Here is a 26,901-nt window from a genome sequence, read left to right on the forward strand (position 1 = left end):
TTATTGCCATTTTATAGATAAGGAAAATGAGACTCAGAGAGATTAAGTGATTGGCTTAATCACAAAGATAATAAGTGACATCAGAACTTAATGATTCTCCATCTGACTCCACACTTAAAAAAACAACAACAGGAAAAAAAAAAAAAAACCAATCCATCCATCTCTGAGTAAGACAGAAAAGGAATGGAGGTTAAGGTGGGAATAATCACGCTCAGTAGAAGCTAGGACTATGTCTCCAAACCGCCTGCGAACTCCCAGGGACTTGAGTGGTGCCTGACCTACTTTTGAAGACTTTCTATGTAAGTAAATTTGACAACGTTTTCTAGATTACTTAAACATGAAATTTTTTTAAAAATGAAGACAAGAGAAGCTTTGCCTCTCCTATTTGTTTTTTTAACAGTTTGTGGTCATTTGTTACGCCAGTTCTAGGCAATTAGGCTCAGGAAACGTCAAGAAAAGACTCAGAGATTACTTGTTTATTACTACCTTATTTTATATTGAAATAAAATTGGTATATAACAAACCAATGATTTCATGGATATTACTACTTACAATGAGGCTAAGTAAAAGTCTAAGGTAAAACATTGAGTAGAGGGATAGACAGATGTAACAAAACTAATGAAAGTGACATGTGAACAAGTCAAATTTAGAATGCAAACAGAAATGTGTTGGGCAGAAGCAGGTCTCTGAATCTGCCCTCTTTTCCATGCAGCTCATTCCACCACCCTGCATTTTATTTTATTTATTTTTTTTAAGATTTTATTTATTTATTCGATAGAGATAGAGACAGCCAGCGAGAGAGGGAACACAAGCAGGGGTAGTGGGAGAGGAAGAAGCAGGCTCATAGCAGAGGAGCCTGATGTGGGGCTCAATCCCAGGACGCTGGGATCACGCCCTGAGCGTGAAGGCAGGCGCTTAACTGCTGTGCCACCCAGGCGCCCCAACACCCTGCATTTTAGATGATACAAAAAGATTCACATAGAAAAGATGAACACAAACCCACAACTCCTCCGGAGGAGAAAGAGGGAGCAAGAGAGCCTTTGCTCACTTACCAAGGGGGCCTCAGAGTCTGTCTCTACCTGGAGAACCACTGAACATGGGCACAACTAGCATAACCCCAGGAGATGGGCACAGGTAAGTAGGAGTATTTGTACAAGTTTAAATGGTCACTAAGACTTGGGCATCATTCTTCTATATTGATTTGCATGATTCATTTTCCTAGCCACAGGTGGACTGGGCTCAGGGTGAATGCAGCAGGACAGGAGGGAGCAAGGGATAGAGAAAAAGGAGCCATAGCAACACTTCACAGGGACTCAGCCCTTCACCAGGCAAACAGTCCAGAGAGCCAATTGGATTGTTGAATGCCAGGGTAGAAGAGACTGCAGACATCAAATGATAAGTTGAAGTAACAGTTTTTCAGTTGAAAAACAGGAATCCAGAGTCTTTAAGTGAAGATCATGGGTCTAATTGGTAACCAAAGTTAGTCTTGTCAGTTAAAGGCTCCCTTCCCAGAGTTCTTTTATGGTCTATGACTCCCTCTAAGCCAGTTACCCAGTAACGACTTTTAGAGTTGCCTGTTTCCCTGGCAGTGATGGAACTGCAATCCTATTCATTTCATCTGATGATCTGGCAGAGGATTCAGCGGGGAAAGAAGAGAAAAGCATGTAATGAGAGACGTGTGAGGCCAAGCTCAACACAGGATGGGGTGATGCCCTCATGCAGCTCAGAGCTGAACTCGATGTGATGGACCAGGGCTCGCGGTTTGGAATGGGGGCTGCTAGGGACTCATAATAGATGTTTAAGAGGGGAAGAAACTTGGCAAAAAAGTAGATGCTTTCGCCTGCTGAGAGGTCTGAGTTCCCAAAGAAACAGCACCCTCATACCCCCACACACAAAAGTTAACGGCACCACACCTGCCTTCCCCAGATGGGGCTCCCTGTGAGAACGCCTCCTCGTCCTCCAGGATTTTCCAACGCCGACTCAAGCTCCTCCCTCGCCCGAGCAGGGCTGCTGTCCTAGAGCCAAGCGCCAGCCAGTGCAGCAACTGGGGGGCGGCGGGGAGTGGGCCCGCCTCGCCGCCATTGGTTGTGCGGACCGGAGGGGCGGGGGGAAGACCCGCGGTCCCAGCGACTCAGCGGCCCCGGGCTCACTCCAGCTGCGCCCGCTGCCCGCCAGTGTGCCCTGGTCCCGCATCGCATGCTGAGCCCAACATTCCCGCGGAGGGCTTCGCGGGCGCGGATCGCTGAGATAGGGGCGCCTACAAGGAGCTCAGCGCGGCCCCAATCCCCCCGGGGTGCCGAAGTGCGGCCGAGGAGGTCGGCGCGTCCGGACTCTCAGGTCAGTGAGAGGCTCCCGAACCTCCCTCCAGCGGAGACAGAGGAGTGGGGAGCTGGGGACGCGCGAGGTGCTGAGCGCTGGAGGAGGGCTCGCCCTCTGCGAGGAGCGCCCTGACTCCTCTTCTGGGGCTGCCTCGAGTTCCGGAGCTTCCACTCCCTCCGGAGCCGCCCCCCAGAGTCTCCCCGGCTCCCAGAGGTTTGGCTCCTTCTCTGGACTCCCCTGAATCTATTTCGTTTGCGGCCGGGCGCGTCCTTTATGGCCCCCAGCAACCTCCGCAGGTCGGCTTTCCGGGTTCTCGGGGTGACTTCGCTGGGCTACGCAGTGCCCGTGGCCCCGGGATGACCCGTTTCAGTCCCGGACGCAAAGCCGGGAGGATCTGCTCTCGCGTCCTCTTGCAAAGATTGATTCTTCCGTAGGCAGTTCTGCACTTTGCAGAATGTGTTTCTAGGTGTATTCTATTTGCTTTTGCCTTTGTGATATGTGTGGTCATTTCTGTTTTCGCCTATCTGTGCACTCGCCACGCGCACATTGCCCGCTTTGCACATTAACGGGGCTCGGAGGAGTCTTTCCACCCATCTTAGTGGGTTCAAATCCGGGGAAGTTTACCTGGCGCTGAACACTTGCGTTCCCCAGCGGTGGTTTCCGAGTTCCCGAAAAGCCTGGTAGAAAACCGCACCCGCTCCTGGAATGTGTATTTCCTTGTGGAGGTGCGTGGATGATGGGCAGTTGAGTTCTGGTTGAGGAGAGAGGTGTGTGATGTGGCCCACTCCGGGTAGCAGAAGGATCCCTTCATTCGCAGACAAATCTGGTTAAGGACCAGGTTGGCGGGCTCTACTTAACGCGCTTTCTGCCGCCGGATGCCTGGGGCCGCCCAGGCTTGGTTTGGTGTCAGGGTTTCTTTTTTAACCTTCATTATCCCTGCCTGTTAAATTTCCTTTGGAAAATTTTTTGCGAAAATCTTGAAGTATTTAGGTGGTTCTTTGTGGTGGATCGTAGGATCCGATGGCTCTCGACATTCTCAAAGCCATCGCATTTGGTTGGGTCCACAGGTGCAAAGGGCGTGAAATGGGCAGTGATTACATCCCAGGGCCAACCCCAGGGACCACTGCTCAAGATGTTTCTCCTCGGGAGATTTTTGCTTTAGATTTTTCTAGATTCATTGTCAGACAGCAGCTGGTCAACAGGAAAAAAGGCAAGATAAGTGATACTCTTTTCTTAAAAGGTCTGCCTCTTAATGCAGCCTTGCTGCCCCATGGACACTCCTTAAAAAAAAAAAAAGGTATTTACTTAGCTTATGGCATGCAACTAATCTGAGTGTTTTAGCTTATTTGTAATCTAGCTCCTACAGATTCTTAAATCTACTTTGTGACTAAAATGCTTCATTTCGCTAAGTATAGAGGTGTCTTGCCCCTCACTGTCTCACATGTAACACACTTTATAATCAGCACCTAGTTGATCCGTTAATGCACATTGCTTTTTGAAGTGTATATTAGTGAATCTGCCTTGTAACCGAGTTGCACTGACACCACTCCCACAGGACATGTCCTTCAAATGCTGGGCACTGTGGGGATGGAGAACCATCTGCCAACCTCCGAAGTATTCTGGGAATACTGAGTTCCAGAAAATGGGTGGGGTATTACATTTCTGTGTTCTGATTTTGAGGCTTATTATTTATTTGGCTTATGTATTTATTATTTTTGATTCCTTTACATAGGGCAGAGTGCTCTGAAGAGCCTGACACACGTTCACGGTTCTCATTAAAGACGCTTCATGTAAGGTAAGATCCATTCCATTTTCCCTGCTGTTTTATCAGTTCAACAGATTTTATTGGATATGTATGATGTGCAGCACAAGCCTGTCAGGAATTAAGAGATAAATAATGGTGTGATGACATGTGGCATCAAATCCATCAGAGGATTTATTTGCAGGTTTCCTAAGAGCTTTTTTTTTTTTTTTTTAATCAGGGCAGATGAAGGATGACAGCTGATTGGTAAGAATGATTAATCATACTAATCATTAAATAATGTGGAGTCATACATTTATTCTAAGAATGAAAGATTAACCCATCACAAGCAAAACTCTCTGCTTTGGCCTCTAATGAGATCTAGTCTCAGCCCATTTGATGATATCCCTTCTTCTCTAGGCTTGCTGTTCTCCCTGTATTTGTATTTTAATATCCTTTTTTTTTAAGTTGTAGACTTTATTTAAATAATTTTATATTTAATTTGTTATTAGGGAGAAGCAAAATATAAAATTATGACTGAATTTTTGTGTTTTGCTCATTTGGATTTTTTAAATAGTAATTTAAGAACCTGGAAAAATACATTCCTAAAAGGCCCTGATGTCAGGTACTGTGTAGGTCCTGCTTGCCTGGCTCTTGGCACCCATGAGCCATTCAGTAAACATCTGTTAAATGAAACTAGAAGCCAAAAAGTAGTGTTGCAGAAGAATTCCATTTTCTTCAAGTAGACATGTGAGGAGTATATTGTATTATTATATTACTATGTTAATAAAAAGCATTACAGGCTTAACTTTTATTATTATATATTATTATTCTTAATGACAGCTAAAAAATAAAAAGCCTTTAAGTTAGTTAATGGAATAGGGAACCTAATAAACAAGCTCAAACTAAGTGCATGAGTTGGCGGGACTCCTTTTAGCTAACGGATGTACCTAGAGAAATTAAGCTGCGGGCTGAGGTGCAGAAGTCCATGATACATGCACATGTGGACCAGCCTTTGATTAAGAACTTGGGAAGTCTATCTGTGCATTCACTGACCATTTCAGATGCACAGTAGCAGGCTCAAATGAGCCAAGTTCTGGGATGCCTTCAGTTCTGATTCTGATTTGTGGCAGATGCATCCATGGGATAGTGTTCTGAGTCGCTCAGTCTCAAGACACAGGATGCCTCCTAATATATAGGATCCATGCTCCTGTTCACATTTGGAACCAGGAAATAATCACTTTAGTCCAAGTTTTTTTGGCAACAACAATAACAAAATAACAAAAAATGGAGATTCTGAATAGTCAAGTAGCCCTGTACAAGTTACAGTATCTCTAAACATGAAATGGCACAACCCAGCCAGAACGCTGCCAATGTTTCAGAGCTCTGAATTCATATCAGGAATAGGATAGACTGTCATTAATATTTCTTGAGTTTCTAGCTTTTAACTTCTCATCTATTAAGTTATATGGGAAATCAGTCAGTCCAGATTTGTAATTTGCATTATGGGCTTGATTGTTGATGCCACTGATATTGTTGGTATTGTTGATTGTTTGATATTATTATAGACAACAATGAGAGGGTCTGGAAGTTGTAAGCCTCTAATACTTGTTAAACAGGGTAACTTACGGTAACAGACCTGAATACAATTTTTGATGGGAAACAAAAGGATAAGGTGGCTATAAGAACCTGTTTCAAATTCAGAAAGACAGGAAGACAACTTACACCGCAGTGAAAACACTAAGACAATTCATTCAACACATAGATTCACTCCTCAGGGAAAGCCAAAATAGCAGCTTTCCTGATTAATTTGCCACATTAGTCTGGTACTGATTAGAACTGCCTGGTAACCTATTAACTATTGCCAGTTAAACCGGCTTGGTTCTTACTCACTTTCAGTTTCCCTGTGACCAGGATTATAGCAGCTGGATCTACTCTTTTCTTAAAACATTCACAATATCCCATAAAATGCAACTATAATACAAAGAGCAGTTAAGCCCAATGGGCAGATTGACTTGCTTGTCTCAGCCAGAGAGTCTTAAACTTTGAAAGAAAAGGTACATATGAACCATTTGAAAGGTTTTGTTAAGTATATGCAGTACAAAAAAGGGGGGGAGGAGTGGGGATGGGGGAAGGGAAAGAGGAGGGAGAGGGGAAAGAGTTCCAGGCTTAAAAACTAGTTGCATTTTCACTGCATATACTCTCATTAAATTTTATTTCTATTTTTTCTAATGAAAACACCTTTATTTTTCTTATTATAAAACTATATTTTCTTTGTATCAAAATTCAGATATATGCACAAAATAGGATGTAAACAAACATACCCACATCACCTGCTAACAAAAACTATTAACTTGGTGCGTAACCTTGTTTAGTTTAGTTTTCTTTTGCATGCCTCTAAAATTGTGTATATGTGCCCAGTAGTAGTAGCAGTGCCAGTAGTTGTTTTACAAAAACGGCATCATACTATGCACTATTGTGAAGCTTACTTTTTGACTTAGCCATATATGTCCAGCATCTTTCCATGTTAGAAAATGTAGTCTTTTTTATCATATCGGAATCCTCCATTGCATGACTCTTCTACCATTTATTTAGCCAATCCTTGACTCACGGACATCTTGGTAACTCCAGTGTTTAGCTACAGACTACGTCTTTGTGCGTGCGCCTTTTGAACTTGTCTGATTTTCTCCCATGGGGTTAATTATCAGAATACAAATAATAGCCTACAATATGATACATGTTTGGATGAAAAGGGAAGCAATCAAATAATTCATCCAACAAGTAGTAGACCCAGAGTATCTTCTATATGCCTGGCACATATTTTCTGCCCTTAAAAAATTTTTTTTATTGATGTTTAACATTCATATAGAGAAGTACATGAGTCATAAGTATATAATTCATGATTCATGTGTTCAATTTGAAAACACCCCTGTAAATGGAACCCAGGTCAAAATATATATTTACTAATACTCTCCTCGATGGCCTTCATATGCCTTGGCAACCTGTCATTCTAACTATTCATCATGAGCTTATTAATCTCCATTTCCTTCAAATGCAAGATTAAGGGCACTGTGACTTTTAGAGTGACAGAGGAATATTGATGGATTCTCAGACCTTCAAAAGGACTACCTGCCAACAAAGTTTGTTGACTGAATCAGTTTCTGAGATCTTTCCTTCTGTCCCCTTTCTCTCTATTATCCCTACCAGTTTGGGTCTCAGATCTGGACCCTGTGTGGCACATATTTTGATTCATATGATGAATTAACCTCTGGATAACAAAAGAAACTGAATAAAACGTTTCTCATCTAATTTCTTCTTGTTGGCCACCCAGCTCAGCTTTGAGTATAGAGTGGATTTGGAGCCAGAAAAGCATCCTGGGCTCCTAATTTGATTTCAGTCACCAGCTCTTTCTGCCATCCTTTTCCAGAAGGCGTATAACAATGACCTTCAAAATTTAATTTACTTAAGTTTTAGAGACTTCAGTTTCCTGGGTTTTAAGGACTTCTAGCTACCCAATTCTATGAAAAATGTTTTCCTTTTGTGGTCGCTTATTTAATTTTTGTTTTGGTATTGATTTCTTTTTTAATAGAGGAAAGTTAATATTGAGAGAGACCATAGGGAGAGAAGGAATAACTTAGATACATGATAAATGTTTTAAGTCAGTTCCAGAATGAATGAAAAGAAAAAAAAATTTGCTGCTTTTGTGCTCATGTGTTTTCATTCCTTTTATTATTTTTCTAAGAAGCTGAGGTCTGGATTAGGTTCCTAGACAATACTGCTTAGGATATTGCCGCTCACATCACCATGGCCATGATCTAGATGAGTGCTACTCAAAGTACGGTCCATGCACTAATGCCAGCCCTTGAATTGTTAGTTACTCACTCACCATGAGATATGGAACTGAGCCAGAATATAAATCAAATAAGGCACTAAGCACACTCTGTAGTTTAGCTGACTTTTTTTTTTTTAAGCAAGATATTCTGGATACAGGAAGCAGTACTTTATAAGTTCCTCATCTCACAAGGACTCATAACCCACATATTCCTGAGGGAGGCAAGTGGCTACTTGGAGTAGCAATGATCTCCAGTGTGGGGCTTTGTAGTTAAATTGGGAAATTTATAAAAATGTAGACATTTTCCTTTTCTGTGCTCATTTTCTATTGAATTTTGTTTTGTTCTGTTTTGGAGGGGAGGGTGAGTTAATCCTTGAGATAGAGGGACTAACAGAGTACCATGGCATGTACTGTTCCTGAATGTCGTAAATTATAATAGCCTTCCTCTGTGGTGACTGGAAAGCAGTATTGTCCTTTGCCCTTCTTATCTCCACAGATGAGCACAGTGCCAAGGGTTGTGATTATAAGGGACTTAGTAATTTTCAAAGGATGGGATTATCATGAAGTTTAACTTAAATTAAAAACAACACATTCTGGGGCATCTGGGTGGCTCAGTCGGTTGAGCATCCAACTCTTGATTTAGGCTCAGGTCATGATCTCAGGGTCCTGAGATGGAGCCCCATGTCTGCTTGTCCCTCTCCCTCCCCCTGCTTGCAGTCTCTCTCTCCCTCTCTCTCTCTCAAATAAATAAAATCTTTTTAAAAAACCCCCAAAACCAAAACAATGTATTCTGTTTCACATCCAGTCAGGTCTTCATTGACTATGGTAAACTCTTACAATTTTGTTGTGCTCTTCAAAATATTTGCTGCAACTCCTCAGCTATGTTCACAGTAATGAATTTCAATATTTATAGTGGATTCCTCCATCCTTTCCTTGGTTATCCCAGTGGATACTTGACTAAATAAAATTTTTGTTGAAAGACATATTTACCTGATAAAAAGTATGCTCAGAGTTTGCACTGGAACCTGAAACTATAAATTTTATTGCCATAACTAAAATATTTATTTAGGGTGTGTTCATCATTATTCTTTAATATTGAATACTTACCCTGTAACTGATATGATTTTTATGAGATCATTTATTCATTCATTCAATAAATATTATTGTACATCCCCAAATAGAATAAATATGGTATACCTCTCCAAGAAACTTCAAATTTCTTCATTCCTTTACTCTTTAATTCATGCAGCCATCCAACAAATGCTTACTGAACATCTTTATATAAGACACCATGCGGGTTCATGGTTATAAAGATGAGTGAAATGGTAGTCCTCTGTTCTAGGAGTTCATAGTCTATCGAAGCTTTAGGCCAACAGGTAAACAAATATAGTAAGTATAATAAAATGTGAGAAATGCTAGTGTAAAAAGGTACAGAAATTATCATGAGAATGCAGAGGAAGGAGCCACAAATTTGCATGGAGAAAGTCTGTGGGGATTTGTATTATTAGTGAATAACTAGATGACACAGAGGAGGGAACGTTTGAGTAGAGTCTTGAAGAATGAACAAATTGAGTTTTGGGTGGAATTAGGGAGAAGACATGTGCAAATATAAGGATTAAGCGTACATTTTTTAAAAAAAACTTTAGGAAATCAAGAACAGTTTGATATGTTTGGACCATCAATCTTAGGAACAATGGGAAAGAATGAGACTGGAAAAGCAGCATGTGGCCAGATTAAAAGGAACATATAATATAGCACAGATAATATAAGGAAAGGTCTTTTAGATTTCTTACTCAAGGTGGGCATTATAAAAATTGTATGTGTAATAGACTCTTGCATGTAATGGTGATATTTTATCACCTTCCAATACATAGTTGACAAGTATTTGTTACATGAATAAATGAATGCACAAAAAGATACAGTTTTTCTTAACCAAAGGCAATACCACTGCCCCATTATTTGTATAATGGGGCGGTGTTACTTATTTTTTCCCATTAGGAGTAACACCTTAGTCTTAATATATCTTTACTATCTCTCACCTATTGCCACTTGAAGCCATTTGTGTATGTTTAAGTGACAGCTGGTCAAGACTGTCCTTACAAGTTGCACCTCCTCATGCCCCAGCTTGTTAGGGAATATGTTTTTGGCTGTACCAGTAGCTAATTCTCATCCCTTTAAACCTCACTCTTGCATGAAATTAAAGCTAACCAAAACACCCTCCACAACCTTCTTTCTCACAGTGCCATAAGGGGGTTTTAATATATTGCATAGCCAATTCAGGCAACTCTTAGTTATCTTCAGAATTTGACTTCTTTATAGTCAATTTCTTGAATACCCAGCATAACCTCTGCTGTCATGTAAGATCTTCGGTCAGTCAGTAGAAGGTAGATTACGGCTTAAAACAACAAGTGCATTCATTGTTTCCACAAAGTATTAATAAGGCCAGCAAGGGGTGAAGGTGTTCTCCCAGTTCAGCTGGGACAGAAGCTGCCCCATACTTACACAATTACTGCAGCAGAGGGAAGGGACGTGGCAAATCTCACACTGGGTCTTACATATTCTACCCAGAAGTGACGTTGTCACTTTTCCCAAATTTCAATGGCCAAAACAAGTCATCTGGCCACCCTAAATTCAGAGGGGATGGGAACATGTAATCCTACAACATGCCGGGAAGGAAGAAGGAACAGCAGAAACATACGAACAGCATGAATGACCACAGGTCTTGAAATGATCCCTCTTTTACTCTCAGGCTTCCTGGAGAGAAGGAATGTAATGAACATAGAGCATTTGGAGACATAGGGATATAGATTTCAATTCCAGTCCTCCTCTAAGTGGTTGGATGACCTTGGGGTAAGCTTTTAAATTCTCTAATCCTTAATTTTCTCATCTGTTAAAGAAAGTTGAGGGATAATAATAACTACCTTAAAGAGCTGCAAAGATTTCAGAAAATACACATGCACCATGTGTACACATGAGCACACATACAAAACTAGTATATGCTTTTATTTAATAAATACTGGCTACTGTCGTCCATGTTATTATTACTGTTTCCCCACAATGTTGTGCTAGACATTCTTTCTCCTACATAACATCCTGGGGGTACCTTCTTCTGCCTATCACGTTCTGAAGACAATCCCATTCCACAATGATGTGGGGATGCTCCTGTCACCTTCTTTCTTTCCCTCCTACTTCCCACAACTTTTCTGGCATGATATGCCCCCTACATCCCAGCCCACACCACTAAAATAAAAGAGAACTAAAGACTAGAAATAAGAGTAGTGGGTGACCTGTGAACATGTGTTTCTGATCAGAGCTGTTCCGACAAGTGAATAAAAAACACAGAGCCTACAACCTTAAGGTTAAGGTACAGAGAGCTTCACTCTTACAAAGGACAAAGTCAGTTTAATCTCATATAAGAGATACACATGGTTTCCTTGAATAAAACTATATTTATTTATATTTTTAAAATAATATATAGGGGCGCCTGGGTGGCACAGCGGTTAGGCGTCTGCCTTCGGCTCAGGGCGTGATCCCGGCGTTGTGGGATCGAGCCCCACATCAGGCTCCTCCGCTATGAGCCTGCTTCTTCCTCTCCCACTCCCCCTGTTTGTGTTCCCTCTCTCGCTGGCTGTCTCTATCTCTGCCAAGCAAATAAATAAAATCTTTAAAAAAAATAATATATAACTATTTCAGTGATCTGTTTTCTATAATTCCTAATTATTTCTCAATTCCACCTCTTTATATTTTTTAAAATATTCTATTTATTTTATTTGAGGGAGAGGAGGGAGGGAGGGGGGATGTGGGGGGGGCAGGGGTAGAGGGAGAGGGAAAGCAAGAATCTCAAGCAGACTCCCCGCTGAGCACAGAGCCAGACTGATGGATGTGGGGCTCATGGGGCTCTATCTCACAACCCCAAGATCATGACCTGACCTGAAACCAAGAGTCAGACACTTAACCCACTGAGCTACCCAGGTGCCCCCACCTCCTTATATTTTTAAGTTTAACACATTCTGGGAGAATTTGAGCCTACACTTGTTTATTGCTTCCCTATTGTCTTTGACAGATTCTCGTCTTGAGTTGTTATCTAAAATGACAACAAGCTGCTGAGGACTTGATTTCCTCCCACACTTGATAGCCTGCCATATAATTTTGTTCCATGTTACAAGGAACATGTAGACATTCTCTTTGTTAGCCAGACTTTTTAGTTTACTGTACCGCCTGAGAGAGAGAAAAACAGAAAAAGAGAGAGATAGAGAGCATTAAGACAAGCTCTGCTATTTGATTCACACAAGGAATTAGCAGGACCACGGGAAATCCCACATGCTTTCCTGATGGAGGACATAATGTCCTGTTCTGTGCCCTGCCTCCCTGGTGTACCTGGAAATCCTGGTAGATGAGTAATTTTAGAGCCATGAGTGAGTACTTTGTCTCCTTATAGGATTGGTGTTTTATGTAACCTCTGTCTAAAATCTCACTCATCTGGTACTCATCATTTTAGGGTACCTACCTATACTTGCAGTCATATAACTGTGATGACTGGCAAAAGCACTATTAATATCAGTGTCCTCTATTTTTTCATTTGTAGCTGCATTTTGCACGACGATTCAATTTCTGAATTGTTCATTGGCCCCTGTTTCATAAACTACAGACCCCGACTCTAAGAAAGTTCTTGTGGTCAGGCTTAGCATCATGCCACACTAAAGGACTCACCCAAATCAGGGTGATCAAGGAGGTGGCTGCTGGTTTAAGAGTTGTAAAGGACTGTGAGTTCTTTGATCTGTGGAACTTACTGTTTGAAGCCTGTTTTTGACACTTGCTGCCTAAATAGTCTCCCACTTGTACTTAGTTTATTTGCTGCTATTGTTTCCTGCAGTTTCTGTGTAGAATCTGGGCCTGACTACTGTGGGCTCTCACTGGGCTTCCCAGGAGTCCAACTCATTTGTCCTTGTTAGAAAACTACTCTTGTGCCTGAGGACATTACGCTAAATAAAATAAGTCAGAGAAATACAGATACCACAGGATCTCACTTATATGTGGAATCTAAACAAAACAAAACAAACCTGAAGTCAGATATAGGGAACAGACTAGTGGTTGCTGGAGGCCAGTGATGGGGGACTGGGTGAAATAGGTGAAGGTGTTCAAAAGGTACAAACTTCCAGTTACATATTAAATAAGCCATGGGGTTGTAGTGTACAGCATGGTGACTGTAGTCAATAATACTGTATTATTTATTTGAAAGTTGCTAAGAGAGTAGATCTTAAAAGTTCTCATCACAAGAAAAAAAGTGTAACTATGTGAGGTGATAGATATTAACCAGACTTATTGTGGTGATCATTTTGCAATATACACAAATATCAAATCATTATGTTGTGCACCTGTGGGATATTGTGACTTACAATAAATACATATTCAGCCTAACTCCCTGTTTCTGGCACCCCAGAAATTTCCTGATGAATGTCACAAATGTGCCTTTTGTTATGTTAATGGGGTGACTTTTGAACCACACCTCATGGTGGGGGCTGGTTGCTAGAGGAACCCACCAGTGATTAGAGCCTTGGAACTTTCAGTTCAACAGGAAGGGAAGGAGAGAAGGGCAAGAGGTTGAATCAATCTCCAGTGATTGATGATTTAATCAATTATGTCTATGTAATGAAGCCTTAATAAAAACCCAAAAAGACAGAGTTCAGAGAGCTTCCAGGTAGGCCAACACATGGACATGCTGGGAGAGAGCATACTCAGCATGGAAGTTCTGTGCCCTTTCCCCCCAGCTTGCTCTATGCATCTACTCTGTCTGGTTATTTGTGAGTTATATCCTTTTATGATATACTGGTAACCTAATAAGTAAGATGTTTCTCTGAGTTCTTTGAGCTACTCTAGCAAATTCATTGAACTGGAGGAGAAGGGCTTGGAAACCTTTGATTTATCACCAGTCAGAAACACAGGTAACAACATGGGGCTTAGGATTGGTGTCTGAATGTGTATGTTGAGAGGGAGGGTCTTGCGGGATTGAACCCTCAACATGTGGCATCTGATGCTATCTCCCAATAGGTAGTGTTAGATTTGAGTTGAATTGTAGGACACTCAGCTAGTGTTCCTAGAATTGCTTGTTGGTGTGGAGAATGGCTCCTAGTCCTGCCTCACAAATTAGAATTGGTATCAGAATCTATTTAACCTGAAACTAATATAATATGTCAATTATATCTCAATTAAAAACAAAAAAAAAAGAAAAAAGAAAACTATTCTCTCTTGACCAAGATGCCTCCAAAGGCCTTATCTTTGGGTATTTACACTGTAGGAAAGATGCCCATGGCCACTTCTGAAGATGACTGATGATGTAAGATGAACATAACTGGATTCCATTATTCTGGAGGTCCATATCGAGATTCAGACGAGTGAGTGATAGCAGCAGTGAAGTCATGAGTAAGGCTGGCTGGCCAGTCACCATTCCTGGTCTTTAGGTAGCATCTCCCACCACCATGGATCCAGCTTCCTGGGCATATTAAGCTTCCTCTAACTCATCCTCTCATGCTTCACCTCTGGTACCCATGGCTTAGTGGGCATAATGAGCTGATGATAGCAGCAAATAGTTGAGCTTTTCCAATGTTGTTGGAAAGATTCCTTTGAAAAATCAGGCTTCTATCATTGTGTTTCTTTGGAAGCTTCTAACATTTTAGCTGATTTACTGCATATTATGCCAAGCATATTTTCTTTTCTTTTTTTTAGATTTATTTATTTTTGTATTTGAGAGAGAGTGTGTGCGTGGGGGCAGAGAGAGAGGAAGAAAGAGTCTTAAGCAGACTCCATGCTGAGTGCAGAGCCCAATGCGGGGCTCAATCTCACGACACCAGATCACGACCTGAGCCAAAACCAAGAGTCAGACATTTAACTGACTGCACCGCCCAGGCATATTTTCTTAACATCCTTGGGGATGTCACTTTTCCCCAACTTATATGTTGAGAAATTCCAAATCTACTGGAAAGTTGCAAGAGTAATAACAACAGACACCATGTATTCTTTAACTAGAGTAACCAATTGTTAACATCGTGACATATTTGCTTTCTCATCTTTCTGTATGTGTACGTAAATGTGTGTAGTATTTTTTTTTTGGCCGAAACATTTGATTGTTAGTTGCTGACGTGACACTTCATGGCTACAAAGTTCAACATGCATTTCCTAAAAATAACATTCTCCTATATCAGACTTAGGGAATTTAATATTTACATAATATAGTTATTTATTTATTTTTTTTTTAAAGATTTTATTTATTTATTCGACAGAGATAGAGACAGCCAGCGAGAGAGGGAACACAAGCAGGGGGAGTGGGAGAGGAGGAAGCAGGCTCATAGCAGAGGAGCCTGATGTGGGGCTCGATCCCATAACGCTGGGATCACGCCCTGAGCCAAAGGCAGATGCTTAACCACTGTGCCACCCAGGCGCCCCTACATAATATAGTTATTTAATGTGCAGTCTATATTTAAATTCCCCAGTTGTCTTAATAATGTCTTTATAACAAAGCTGTTTTTTCTTTTAATTGGCCCAAGGATCTTGCATTGCATTAGGGGATAGATCTTGAAATCTGCCTTCTATTTCTTTTTCTTACTATTCATCTGACTCCTAAATCATGTAATGTGGCCAAAACTGAATGTATCCAAAACAGCCTGCCTAAGCTGCCAATAACTAATCATTCTTTTTAAATATCCATTTTACTGTGGAAAGCATCATCATACTTTGACTGTCAGCCATTGAGGACTGGAAAAACAAGAGAACTTATTTAGCAAAATTCGTATGTATATATTATGCTAAACACTGGGCTAATATCCAGAAAGGATGGGCAATTCACACACTATGTAATCAGCTGAGGTTCTATTTGTAGTTATATTATGAGGGACAATGGTTCATTAATTCAAGTAAATGCTGTGCCTTGATTAAAAATGTCAGCACATAAAAGACTCTGTGAGCTGGAGACTTAAAATTCAAGACCTAAAACATTTACAACATTTGTGATATTTCAATCTATTCTTAAGAACAGACTATAAAGCACCTTAGTTGAAACAAATACATGACTGTAGTTGTCAATAAACATAGATATGAATAGTGGCTTGCTTAATTAATTTGCTAATACTGAAGTTCTTTTCAGACAACCTTTGTCATCACTATTTTTTTTTCCCAAACTCTACCTGTACATGTGATTTTATGGATAGAGGACAGCTATTAGTCTTTGGCGTATTCCTGTGTGCAAAAATACAGATTTGGATACATTATATAATTTATATTCCTCTCCCCTCTGCCTCAAGTATCAAGATATTTTAAGTAGAGATGGAGTGAATGAAATATTTGCTGTAAATCCATTCTTATAAATTGAAAGTTTGAGATGAGGAGAATTTATAAGAAAATATATACAAAACAGTAACAGGTATTCATAAAAACATGTAGACAGAAAGGTCCTCATTAAACACATTAGCTTGGATGCACATAGTAGACGGAAGAAAGTGGAATAAGGAATCAAGGTAAAGAGGAATCAATGATGACAATAAGCTATGTATTTAAAGAGGAAGGTAGCAGTGGAAACAAAAGTATTGTTAGGGAGTAATACGGTATCATGTTTTCCTCTGATTATAGTGAGTGGCATCGTGGCCCATGGCTGCCCACTTCTGAGGAATCTGCTTAGATTTAGAGTGGACTTCATCAAATGGCTGTTGAGAAACCAAATTTCGGGGCTCTACCCTGTTCTCTTACAGCAGTTTTAGAGGAACCCAAAGTTCCCTGAAGCCTGAGAGAGTAGACAGAGATATCTAGTGGTCTACATGTAAAGGTTTAAAGAAAATTGTAGCAATCACAAAATTAAGTTTATAAAAACAAAATCTTTCCCAGTGTCTATACTCTGTAAGGGGACTGTTATGAGCAATGTCTGATTAGACAAAAAATATATTGGATATAAATTATTGTAACTGCAGAGGGAGAATGAGAGACAGTCAAAAAGGAGAAAATACATTCAGTTGTTCTATCAGAGCAGGTTTTAATGAGAATTGTTTTAAAATGTGTCTAGCCTTATTAAAAATAAGTAAGATTTTTTATATACTAATGCTATGATTTAACCAATTCTAGCTGCTCTAAGAATAACAAATGTTTTTCTTATTGCACTTCTACAATACTGGAAATGATTAGATCTGAGTGCAGGGAGAGAAATGAACTGAAAGCCCTTACTAATAATACTATAACATCTTGAAAGGCTGGTCTTCTTACCTTCTTTCTTCCCACTGATTCATTTAGACCTTGCCTATGATCTTTAAGTCATTATTTCTCTGGCTATTTGCTTTTTCTTTAAATGAAATGTTTAAACCTGTATGACCTTTTCTCCCGCTCCCTAAAAGGGACTTTCATTGTTCTCCTTCTTGTGCTTCCTTCAACCTTCAGGCTGCTACTTTTCTCATTTTGATTTAGACTAATAGTGTTAGCCAGGAGGGGTCCAATATCCCCAAAAGGTAGGACAGAGCCCTTCCTGGTCTTTTTTAAACATCATAAAAGAATCATGAAAATGCTATGCCTACATATGGCTTTGTATTTGACCTGTTTTTAAACCAGAAAATTATCCATTTAAATTATCTTATTTTAAAAGAGTGTCATTCTTAAATAATTATTTTTACTAAAGCAGTGTTTTGGACATAAAATCTTCACATGGAATATAAATATAACACAGATTTATTAAGAATAATACTTTGATATTTCCAGAGAAGTAGTGACATATAAATGCAAGGAGGTCATATCTACAGTTACATTTGAGGTTGTACAAGAAGGATGGTTAAACAGTCATGTTTATATCCCCTTTTGAAATACTTTCTTGTGTATGTGGCTTTTTATTTTTAACTTCACTCAATACACCACTTTGTATATTAAGAAAGGTATATTCTGAGTATTTTGTGAATTATACTTTATGTGGATAACTAATTTTTAAAGAATTAAGACAAAATAATTGATCTAGCATAAAAGCATTCTGAGTATAATTTAATTATTTTGCTAAGGAAGTCTTTTACTGGGCCTGAGGGTAATCCAGATAGACAAAAGTCATCATCAGGGTAGACAGAGATAGGAGACTGGTCTGAATCCAAAGCACCGTAATGACCTATCCTAGAAATTGATTTTTAAAATATTTTAAGATAAATTTTTAGCTGATACTCAGCTATTACTTTGCCATTTTTAAAATTTTCACCAAAGTACTATGAAAAAACTCTATTTTCTGATTATTCATTTGAACAGTAGGTAAAGAGAACTGTTAATTTTAATTTTTTATCTTACCTTATCCAGTTTAGATCCATAATTCCAGTGTATTATTCAGACTCTTCATCTTCTGCATTTCTTCTCATAAGATGGTACTCTAGCTCAATATTTGATAACAGATAGATTCAGTTTATTTCCTTACTTGATTTTATTTTTTATTGGACAGTTACAGGGAATTAGAAACAGAATTCACATACAATTCTACTCTCCTAAAACATTATACTGATAAGTAAGAGCAGTTTTCAAATATATGGATGGCTGAATCATCTTTGAATAAGGATAGCACATAAGATAATAAATTTTATTTTCACTATTGCAAGCCCAGCGGGTAAGTGTTTGCCACTGACTGCAAGTGACAATTTACATTTAGAAATTTTGGAGAGTATGTATGTCAGCACCAACTTTCCTTCATCATCCAGAAGACCACCAGCCAAAGAAAAAGCATTATGAGAGAAGATAATTGTGCAAATGGTAAAGGAGTGGCTTGAGATCTCATATAAAGCATACTGTTTTCCAAGTAGAACTAAAAACAGCTTTGCTTAAATGTGTTAAGGTCCCTACTAGATTTTGGAAATGGTAGTTTCTATGTATTCTACAGAGAAAGAGATCCAACATATCATTACATTATAATATCAAATTTTATATTTGTAGACAGAAAGAAGCATTTTACCATGTCATGTTAATACTTTATCAAATCTGTCAAATCATTACTAATGGTTTGGGAGGACAGCCTTTTGGAGAATGACATAGCAAGACTTGATAATGATAAAATGTTGACTGGACATCCTAACAGCCAGGGTGCTCTTTATGTCGGCAAGGCAGCAAAGCAGCTTATCCCAGTTTTCCGCAACAGAAAACCTTTCAAATAGTTGTTATTCACATAGACACGTATTTGAATAAAGGCCAAAAACTCAGAAATTGCTGTGCCAGATTTGAGGCTGACTGTAGGCTGAGTTTTATACACCATTATTGTATAGAAGTCAAAGCCACCAGAAGTCTTGCAGTGCTTGTGTGAGCAGACTCAGAGATGGGAGTCTGCCAGCTCTTTTTCCTTTTACCAGGCATGAAGGTACATGTCAGAGAGTATGCTTTTGTTCATCTAAAACTTTACAATTCTCATAATCACCCCATGGGAAGGAAAGCTTCCATTCTTCCAGAGGAGTCACAGAGGCATGGTGCTGAGTATCGTGGAACCAGAGACTCCCAGGTTTGCCTGATCTATCCTGTCTCTCCAATCCCCACCTCACTGGGCTCATGGTGGCCTCACAGGTCTACTCTTCCTCACCTCAGTGGTGACTGCCTTTTGTAGACTTCTTCCAAGCACAGGTTTTTATTCTGAGAGACAAAGGGAAAGCGGCTGACCGTGAACCGAAACATTTACACAGATCTTCATTTATAAAGTTGTGATCCAGCTGTCTCATTTTCCTTTCTCAAAAATCACTTTCTGAGGATGGCTCAGAAAAAAGCATCATCATGCCCACCTGGCTTTAGGTCTTTAGGTGTCACCGAAATGGCAGTACACTGGTGCTGCCCTGAGACAGGTCAAGGCTATGCATTTCAGATGAAGTCTATCTCTTCTTTTCTTTAAATCTAATCTGTTTGGAGAAACGGCCCAAGAAGCATCATCTTGAAACATGCTTGTTTGAACATTCACATGGTCACAAGTCCTGAACACGTACAACTGGCCTTATCCTGAACATTATACACAGACTGTCAAAATGTTCACCAGGGAGAAAGAGGATTTATCAATTTTTAAAAATTCAGTAAGAAAGTGAGAATCAATGCCATCAAGTTAAAATGATCTCTAACAGTGCATATATTCTGTTGTTTCAAAGTAGAACAGTGAAATGAAATTCACGTATCTCTCATTTAAAATTACAATGTATTCTGGAAATGATATTAAATCTGAAGGGTTGGGAGGAGAATATTTAAAGAAGAAAATATTTAATTGAGAAATGTCAAATAATGACATGAGGTTTTGTTTGTTCATTTCCACCATTCTTCCAAGACCACTTGGAAGATCATTTCCTGTAAACTACTCCATAGACCATTGAGGCTCAACAGTGGGCCTTGTATCTGAAAGAAGATCTTCAGGATGTGAAAAGTATTCCTGGAATATTTACATGTAAAGAAACGCCTTTGTTTTAAGAAGTCATCTGGTAGCCAGTTGTGAGCTCAGCTGCTAAACTGCTGGTATTCTAGGGACACTGTCTGTGCCTCCAGCCCCATCCCCAAAAAGTGACAGATTTGGGTAGTGAATCCAATTCCAGCTGAATCTGTGAACTGCACATGCCAGAACTGTAGGACTAGCAGAGACTTCAAAAGTTCCTCTAGCCTTTCTAGGCTTTCAGAAGGAACTGCCTACTGGGACTTTACTTGGGATAGCCTTTTATAATTTTCTAAGGATGCTTATGGAAATGTTCTTACAGCCTAACTCAGGACCTCTTAGAGAGGTAGGAAAGGTAAATGTTATTGCACAAATGGGAAAACTGAAAAATCAAGACTAAACTGTGAGCTAGCCCAGAGTAAGTAGCAGATAGGAACTAATAATGATGCAAATCTTCATAATTTTCCTCTTCCCATCACAGTTGAGAAAACTAAGAACATAGTTCAGGTGTGGAGTCTAGTCCTTCCTCTGTCACTGTCTAGCTGTGTACCCTGAGTCAATCATGTCTTTGTGGCTCAGTTTCCTCAAGTGAGAATGGTAATTCCTGCTCTACCAAGGAGCTGTAAGGAACACACAATATGCATAGTCCCTTCTTCACCCATGCTAGGAAAAGAGGATGTAAAATCCTTACTACTTGAATGATAGGAAAATTGAGACCAGATGATACAACAAGTTAGGATGAGAAGCCCAAGTCCTCCTGGCTTATCTTCTAATGAGATATTTCTTTTGTCAAATCAGTTAGCTTCTTTGTCTCTCAGTTTCTTCAGCTAGACTTAGGAGGTCTTTCCAGAACAAAGAATATTTCTTCCTATTCAGCCCATAAGGTTTCTATCCTAGTTTTCTTTCCTATACATCATGCTGCCTCTGAAACTCTATTTTCCCTAAAGATGAATGGCTAAGACATTTACATGCTATAAAAAGGCAAGGGATTGCCAAATCAGTGTGACACATTTGAGTCCCACAGTGATTCTCTCTCTTTTTTTTTTTTTTTTAAGGATTGTTAGGAGCCTGTAGCAGCCTAATGGAATTAAAATCACCAAGCAAAGCATAATGAGGAGTAGGAGTCAAATTATTTTAGGAACTACTAAGACACTGTATGTGGCCTACTCAGAGAAACTCACTAAGATCATTAGCCTGTATGACACCCAGCAGGGACAGCCATCTCAGAAGTGTCCCCTCCTTGCCAGGGATCATTAATGCTGCTCAGCTCTGACCACAGCAGCCAATGTCAGCCCCTCAAAGAATCAGCCACTTAATTAGATCTGGAGAACAGAAGGGAAAGGCAAGTTTTCAAGATAAAATGCAGGGCAGAGTTTAGGAAAAGGGAAAGCCAGGGGCAGAATGGATCTTTTCACATTAGTCTTTCACTACATCTGACACAAGGAGATTTAAAAATTTACAACAAATGGATTGAATGCCATAAAGAGCTAGGAAGAGCATCTTTTCTGGACTTGAAGAGTCATCTGCCCGGAGGGATCATCCTCCCTCAGACTGCATTCCTCGCCCCCACGTGGACTTAGTGGGCTGGAGGCCCAGGCAGAAACTGGCTGTGACTTTTCCAGTGATGAAGGAGAGGGTGTCTGAGACACACTGCACCCACACTTGCAGCCTGGGGAATCATGTGGTATCCCGCTTGCTACCTGCCTGTCAGTCTGCTTTGCTTCTGGTGTTCCTCACAGGGACTACATTAGGAGGGAGAACATGGTGAAGAGCGTTCTTTACCTCCTGGCTGAGAGAAAATTATTCCTTCTCCACAGCCATTAACACACTTACACACACCATAACCTTATTTTGGTCCAACCCTTTACAATTCACAAAGTGTTTCCATGCCTATTTTCTTGATCCCTGAATAACACAGAGAGGGGATGGGGCAAGTGCTATACATTTCACAGATGAGAAAAGTGAAACTCAGAATAATATAGGCCATTTGCCCAACATCCCAAAGGTAAAGGGGGATTCAGGCCTCCCTCAAACCTACATCTGTTGGCAAACCTTATACTTTCTACCATTCAAAGGGAATCCAACCTTTTTTCTTCTAAATTAATCTGAAGTTTTTTTATTCGGTACTAAAATATGCAGAACAAGGTACACAGGTAGATCAAAAAGAAGAAACATGAAGAAATGGCCCCTCATTTCAAGGAAATGAATTTTTATAAACAAATCAAATTATAAATGTTCAACAAAAAGCAAACTTACATGTGTGGCATCATTCTTCAAAGTGTGGTAGAGATAAATACCGGCTTGGAAGGTGCTAACGGGCTGGAGGTGTACGGAGTTAATTTTCTGGAGAAGGGAGGTTTGGCACTGACTTTTTGGGTCCTATTCTCAGAGCATCCACTTGGAGCATCTGTTGAAATCACAGCAGATGGAACACATCAGAAATGTATTTTCCTTTTTATTTATTTTAGTTCCTTGGAGAATCCTGGCACCTAGGTACTGTGGAGGTAAAATAAAAGTTCATTTTTATATCATCATTTGTAATGTAATGACATAAACATTATCTATTTCTGGAGAAGTAATTTCGTTCCCTTCCCTTCTTGAAGTGAAAACTAGAAATGAGATTTAAATGTGATATTTTGTGAATAATGCACTCAGCTATTTTTTGTTGTTTGTTTGTTTTTGCAGTGCCAATGGACACCTGATCCCCTGCTGCCTTTGTTTGAAAACAAAGAAGTTTTGTTGTGCTGATTTAACTGCCTACAATCTTTGCTGATGCTATCGTTTAAAAAATGCTGATTCTGCCCTTTTTAACCCCTGTGTGAAACTGACTTCTAACATACTTGTGCATTCTTTGACCCTGCATAAAGATGTCTGAACCTGACTCTTCATCTGTATTTTCGGGTAACGTGGAGAATGGAACTTTCCTTGAGCTATTTCCCACATCCCTGTCCACATCAGTGGACCCTTCCTCAGGCCACCTGTCGAATGTCTACATCTATGTGTCCATATTCCTCAGCCTTTTAGCATTTCTGCTTCTGCTTTTAATCATTGCCCTCCAGAGGCTCAAAAATATCATCTCCTCCAGTTCCTCCTACCCGGAGTATCCAAGTGATGCTGGAAGTTCTTTCACCAATTTGGAAGTATGTAGTATTTCCTCTCAAAGGTCCACTTTCTCAAACCTTTCCTCATGAAGAAGATGGAAGAATTCCTGAATGCTGCAGCAGCCTAGGTTTTCCCTTGCAGGAAGTGTCACATGAACCAGTTGCTTCATGAAAGAAATAACCCCATTCTTTTCCAACCAATTAGACCTGTTTCTCCTCCTTCACCCCTCATTTCTTGTTCCATTCATGATGCTTTTCATTTGTGAATGTAGGAGTTGATGCTGACTCAGAGAAATGTGTGCAAACCTCGAGGGGCAGAATTTCACACAAACCACCTGACAAATCGGAGCAGACCTCTTCAAGGTGAATCAGTTCATTTCACTCTGCTGGACACCTGAGGCAGAACTCATCTGAGGCGGCCTCACAGTGGGTGCTGGATATGGACTCCTGTACTTCATTTCTCTTACAAAACCGTGAAACCAACTGAGCTTGCAGAAACTGAGCTACTTAGAAGATATTCTCCATATTTAAAAGATAAAATGGAAACACCAAATTAGAAAAAAAGAGTCAATTTAGATTTAATGTATAACATTTCTAAGACCTGAGGCAAAATATGCTAAATGTTTTATTTTCACTTTAACACATGAAAATCACATTTATTGATGAATTAAGTCATCATGGAGAAGTTCTAGAAGAGCTTAACTTTGAATAGCAAGACAAGTATGTGTTATGATGCAGTCTGTAAGTATTTTTGCCTCTTGGGTTTTTTTTTCTATTTACATTATAGTCATAATACCCCTACTGTTGTAGAATTCTTTGTGATAATTGCTGTTACTAAGAGAAACACCCTAAGAGACAGCAAGAAGTTTTTATTTTATATCTATACTTTCCATTAGTGGAAATTAAGCATATGGAAAATATTCACTTAGTTCTGTTTTCTGCAGTAATAACTCCTAGCAGTCATGTAAGCATGTTCCTTTATTCAGTTTCATAGTCTTATCATTTTAGCGCAGAATTCTGTTAAGGCTCCCAGATGTCAGATGTTTGCTCACTCACATTAGGTTGCAAAACTTAAGAGACTAAATTGCTAATATACATGTTATTATATACTCCATGAATGTTACAGGTCTCTGATAATTAGTTGTTCTACGTTAACGTAATGCTTTGCATTAGAATTCCAGGATGTGGGTTTTTATTAAAAATTGTAGACATTCAAGTTATGTCACTGCTGGGAGCTTAGTGATCATGGGTGCCATGATACTGTGGTCACCCAAGCACTGAACTTAGGGGCTTTGTCCATGAAATGAGGCATACATGTGAGCACAGACTTCGAATATGGAAGAAATCAAGCTCCCTCTAAAAACAAAACAAAGCAAATAAACTACAGCTTCTTCAGAGTAAGAATTTTAATTTAATTTTAAAAACAAATGGCCCACAGCATAAACATTGAACGTCATCAGCCTACGGAGCCCACTGCATCAACAGGCCGTCTTCCCATGGCAACTGGATCATTTCTTATTCAAAACATTTTCTAATCTTAAATAGTGGAGTTTCAATACACGCTTTGGAATGATTGTGCAGGTGATACCCTCTAGTAACTCAAACAGGGTAAAGAATCCACCATTTTTACAAGGTATATCTTTGTCATTCTAAAATGCTAAGAGAGATGAGGACTGGTAATGAGGATCTGAAGTTTCTTCTTCTTTTTTTTTTTTAATCCATAAGCTTCACTTAAATCAGACCACATTGACCTATTTATATCAAAAATGTCCCCAGACACTGTAAGACCTGCACAGAGTTGCTGTCCTAAAATGTGTAATTAGTGAAAAATATGCCTCCGCTGCCATTAAAGCATGGCGGTGTGTTGCAGTGTTATTATGTGGTATAAATGTTGGACTAGATGAACTCCACTATTTTAGATCATTATCAGCAGCCTATCAATATGTGTGTGTGTACTAATGTACATATATATTTTTTCACACACTCCCAATTAAAAGTTACGTGGAAGCTACAGGATTACAGAGAAATCTGTGTTACCACTTTTGCTTGTTGATTAATTTTGTGCTACTTTGGTTATTGAGGGAGAAAGGATATGGATACAGCGATTTAAAAAATAATAATAAAGAAACAAGTTTGCCGAACAATAGGACAATCTGAGTATGATCTGTGCTAAGGGGTAGATTTATACGCTTTCTTTCTGAGAATAAAACTGCTTTTAGAAAAATCTGCAGGCCTACCCCTGCCCACCCCCCACTGCCGCAATGGTTCTTGCTCTCTGGGTTAAGTAAAGTAATTAGAAACAACATTCACGAATGAAAATTAAGACTTGTCAGTTTTGCCAGGATAACAGATTGTACAATTTGAGATGAATCTGTGTTGTCTAAGAAGTTCAGAAAGGTTGGAATACTGGTTTATAAATAAAGAAGTAGAGCCCATTGAAAGCCTGGTTCTTCTCTTACTGTTTTCAGTGAGGTGGTACACAGTCTTCTCTCCTAGGGAGGCTTTTCTATTACTCTTTTTCTGCACATCCTCTCTGAAGCAGGGTCAATAAGTGACCTCAATGTCAGCCTCCGTCCACCCCTGCAAGAGTCCCCAAGACTTGGGGCACTGAGTTCCATACTTCCCTGATCAGAAGATTCACTTGGATGCTAGGAAAAAATCCTGGTTCCCAGGCCACAGCCCAGACCTGAGAAGTGGAGCCAGAGAACTGGTATTTCTAACAAGGACCCTGCGTGATGCTCATGATCAGTGGGACACGTGGTGGCAATGATATTGCTCTAGCGTATTTGCGGAGACAAGAGGTCTTACCTCTCGTCCACTGCCCAAGCAACTGCTGTTTCTCCAAGCTAAGTTTCCCTTCCATGCGCAGCTCACAGCACCCACCCCCCACCCCAAACCTACTCACTTTCCTGCAAGGGCCTGATCTCCAGGCATCCTCCTCAGTGGAAAACTGCTACCATCATACTGGGCTCAGTATAATCGGGACGTGAGGAAGGTCACATCCCTTCTTCCCCACAACACCACTTTCATAAGACCATGTGCATGTAACAGATGAAGTTAGAGGACTGGGGGCTGAGGGATTTATAAAATGAGAGAAAATATTTTACACTGTATTAGTATACCAGACTATTCTCACAATCCAGTAGCATGACTAAAAAATTAATCATTCTTGGGGTGCCTGGGTGGCTCAGTTGGTTAAGCCTCCGACTCTTGGCTTCAGCTCAGGTCACAATCTCAAGGTCTTGAGATCCAGCCCAATGTTGGGCTCTGTGCTCAGCATGGAGACTGCTTGAGAGTCTTTCCCTTCTTCTCTCTCCCTCCCCCATCTGTTCTCCCCCTGCTTGCTCCCTCTCTCTAATAACTAAATAAATAAAGTCTTTTTTTTTTTTTTTAAAAAAAGAACATTTTTAGGGAGAAATGCCAGTTTCTAGAGTTGGCTCTGCCTGAAGTCTGCCTTTCCCTGTTGGTGAGGCTTCCACTTCCAGTCAATGCCAGGTCTCACTGTGCTTTAGAAAGTCCCCTAGGA

General features: G+C 40.0%; 1 protein-coding gene across 9 annotated transcripts; it reads left to right on the forward strand.

Moving 5' to 3' along the window:
• The first annotated feature begins 2,114 nt into the window (after window positions 1-2,114).
• SERTM1 (serine rich and transmembrane domain containing 1) lies at window positions 2,115-25,804 on the forward strand. Of its 9 annotated transcripts, none has more exons than XM_019809493.2 (5): window positions 2,115-2,337; window positions 4,052-4,114; window positions 4,302-4,327; window positions 22,743-22,778; window positions 22,960-25,804. In XM_019809493.2, the coding sequence occupies exon 5, from the start codon at window positions 23,142-23,144 to the stop codon at window positions 23,463-23,465; it is 324 nt and encodes a 107-aa protein (XP_019665052.1). In that variant the 5' UTR covers window positions 2,115-2,337; window positions 4,052-4,114; window positions 4,302-4,327; window positions 22,743-22,778; window positions 22,960-23,141; the 3' UTR covers window positions 23,466-25,804. The 9 variants fall into 9 exon arrangements, 7 of the variants coding, with proteins under 7 accessions (XP_019665052.1, XP_034520966.1, XP_019665053.1 ...); XM_034665075.1 differs by having other exon boundaries at window positions 22,743-22,767; XM_019809494.2 differs by having other exon boundaries at window positions 4,307-4,327.
• The last annotated feature ends 1,097 nt before the right edge of the window (window positions 25,805-26,901 follow it).

Source organism: Ailuropoda melanoleuca, chromosome 7 (assembly GCF_002007445.2).
Source record: "Ailuropoda melanoleuca isolate Jingjing chromosome 7, ASM200744v2, whole genome shotgun sequence".
Classification (NCBI taxonomy): Eukaryota; Metazoa; Chordata; class Mammalia; order Carnivora; family Ursidae; genus Ailuropoda; species Ailuropoda melanoleuca.